The following is a 2,354-nucleotide window of genomic DNA, read 5'->3' as shown; positions in this document are numbered from 1 at the left end:
GTTAATCCCGGGGGGTCCGGCTGTCACTCTCCATGGAGTGACAGAACCTTTAAGGTCGCCCAGGATTGAGGATCCTTTTCCCAATCGCAGCCGCGGTTCTTTGCTGTTTCCAGGTGCTGAGCTCCTTCCTAAAGAGCTTAAAGGGAATCATGGAATCGCTCGGGTTGGAAAAGCCCTCCAAGGTCAGCGAGTGCAATCATTAACCCGGCACTGCCGTGTCACCGCTCAGCCGTGTCCCCAGGTGCCACATCCACACGTTTTCCGCATGGGGACTCCAAACCTCCCCGGGCAGCCCGTGCCAGGGCCTGACCACCCTTTCCATGAAGGAATTTTCCCAATATCGAACCCAAACCTCTCCTGGCCCAGCCTGAGGCCGTTCCCTCTCCTCCTGCCCCTGTTCCCTGGGAGAAATCCCGACCCTCCCCCCCCGCCCCCGGCTGTCCCCTCCTATCAGGGAGTTGTGCAGAGCCACAGGGTCCCCCCGGAGCCTCCTTTTCTCCGGGATAAACATTCCCAGCTCCCTCAGCCGCTCCTGGTGCTCCGGCCCCATCCCTGGACACGCTCCAGCCCCTCCATTCCCTTCTTGGGAAGATCCCAAAACCGACCCCAGGATTTGGGGTGTGCCCTCAGCAGTGCCCAGCACAGGGGCAGCAGCGCTTTGGCATCCAGAATGTTCCTCCAGAGCCATCCCTGTGCCCCAGGAAGTCTGGGATGGTGCACATGTGCAGGATATCTCCCATTCCAAGGGTAATCCGGGATAAATCCGATCTTTATCTGCCATTTGCTCCCCTCGCCCTGGGCCCTGACAGATGTTGTGACTCCAACCCCAGCTGCCTCCCTGCTCCTCCTCTCCTTCCCCGCACATTCCCACGTGCAGAAATCCTGGAAATCTCCTGCAGGGAATGCCGTGATTCCCAGCAGGATGCCCGGAGCAGGGGATTTCCTGCTGCTGCTGGGAACGAGCAAACACAGCTGGGGCTGGTGGCTCCTCCAGACAGGTCCCCGGGGATCCTTGCTCCGGCATCCCCTTGGGAATGTCCTGCTGGACAGGGATTGTGGCTGGGCCATTCTTCCCGGGAGGGAGAATCCATCTTCCTGGATGTGGCCAGAATCTCCCAGTATGAAACCTTGGAGCAGCTTCCAGGGCCTCAATGGGCTCCAGGAGAGCTGGAAAGGGATTTGGGACAAGGGATGGAGGGACAGGACACAGGGAATGGGTTTAAAATGGGATAGGGCAGGGTTGGATGGGATATGGGGAAGGAATTCCTCCCTGGGAGGGTGGGGAGGGGCTGGGATGGAATTCCCAGAGAAGCTGAGGCTGCCCCTGGATCCCTGGAAGCGTCCAAGGCTGGGTTGGAGCACCCTGGGATAGTGGGAGGTGTCCCTGCCCCTGGATCACCTTTAAGGTCCCTTTCTAACCCGAACCATTCCGTGATCCCACAGAAACATCCCCAGACCCCAAAACCATTCCAGCTTCCAACCAGATAAAAATTCCGGGAAGTTTCGGCTTCCTGCCCGTTCCCATCACGTCTTTTGCTGCGGGAGCTGCCCACGGACACGATCCCGGTGTCCGAGACAGCCTCAGGCACCACATCCCATCATCCAACACCTCCAGAGCAGGAGATGACGGAGTTATCACCAAGGGACAGCCTTTCCCGAGGCTTGGAGACAACCGGGAATGACAAATCCATAAATCCATAAATCCATAAATCCATCTGTTCTGTCATCATCAGGATCCCGGACAAGCCGTGGGAGGAAGGATGAGATGGGAGCTCGGATAAGGATCAGAACTCCTGCGCTGCCAAAGGGATGAAGCTGAAGGAATAATTCCCTGTTCCCCCAGCTGGAGCCACCTCCTCCAGCACATAAAATACGGGAAAAGCTGGAATATTGCTGCAGGGAGAGCGCTGTCTCCATGGGAGCCGCCACTCCCGGGAAAGGGAATCTGGATTCAAGACAAGGTGGGATTTCTTGGAGCTTCCCAACCATCCCGTGAACGGTTTGGGATTCAAGGAATCTCCACGTTTTTCAGGGAAAATGGCCCCATCTGGGAGGTTTGATGCAGGTTAATGAATCCCTCTGGAAAAAATCCCGAGGGAATTCGGCTGAGCAGCCTCCCCAGTGAGGGACAAACCCCAAACGTGACAAAAACCAGGAGCTGTCCCCAAATCTGCTGGGAGCTGGGAAGAATCCCCATCCTGAAGCTCCTAAAATCCCGGTCAAACTAACAGGGTGATCGTGGAAAAGGAAATTAAGGATCGGGACGGGGGTTTTTTTTGAGCACTTTGGATGGGATTTTACCTCCATGGTTCATTCCTGAGGAGGGGATCCTGGATCCCGGGGTTATTTCTGCT

At 56.8% G+C, this 2,354-nt stretch overlaps 1 protein-coding gene across 1 annotated transcript in view; it reads right to left on the bottom strand.

Moving 5' to 3' along the window:
• The window catches only part of MLLT6 (MLLT6, PHD finger domain containing), a 33,765-nt gene that overhangs the window by 3,425 nt on the left and 27,986 nt on the right, over positions 1 to 2,354 (bottom strand). Inside the window, exon 13 of the mRNA XM_017744227.1 lies at positions 1,482 to 1,545. Coding sequence (XP_017599716.1) covers positions 1,482 to 1,545 — 64 coding nt within the window. The remainder of the gene's footprint in view (positions 1 to 1,481; positions 1,546 to 2,354) is intronic.

Source organism: Corvus brachyrhynchos, unplaced genomic scaffold, assembly GCF_000691975.1.
Source record: "Corvus brachyrhynchos isolate BGI_N302 unplaced genomic scaffold, ASM69197v1 scaffold30, whole genome shotgun sequence".
Classification (NCBI taxonomy): Eukaryota; Metazoa; Chordata; class Aves; order Passeriformes; family Corvidae; genus Corvus; species Corvus brachyrhynchos.
This window is presented reverse-complemented; position numbering and strand designations above follow the sequence as displayed.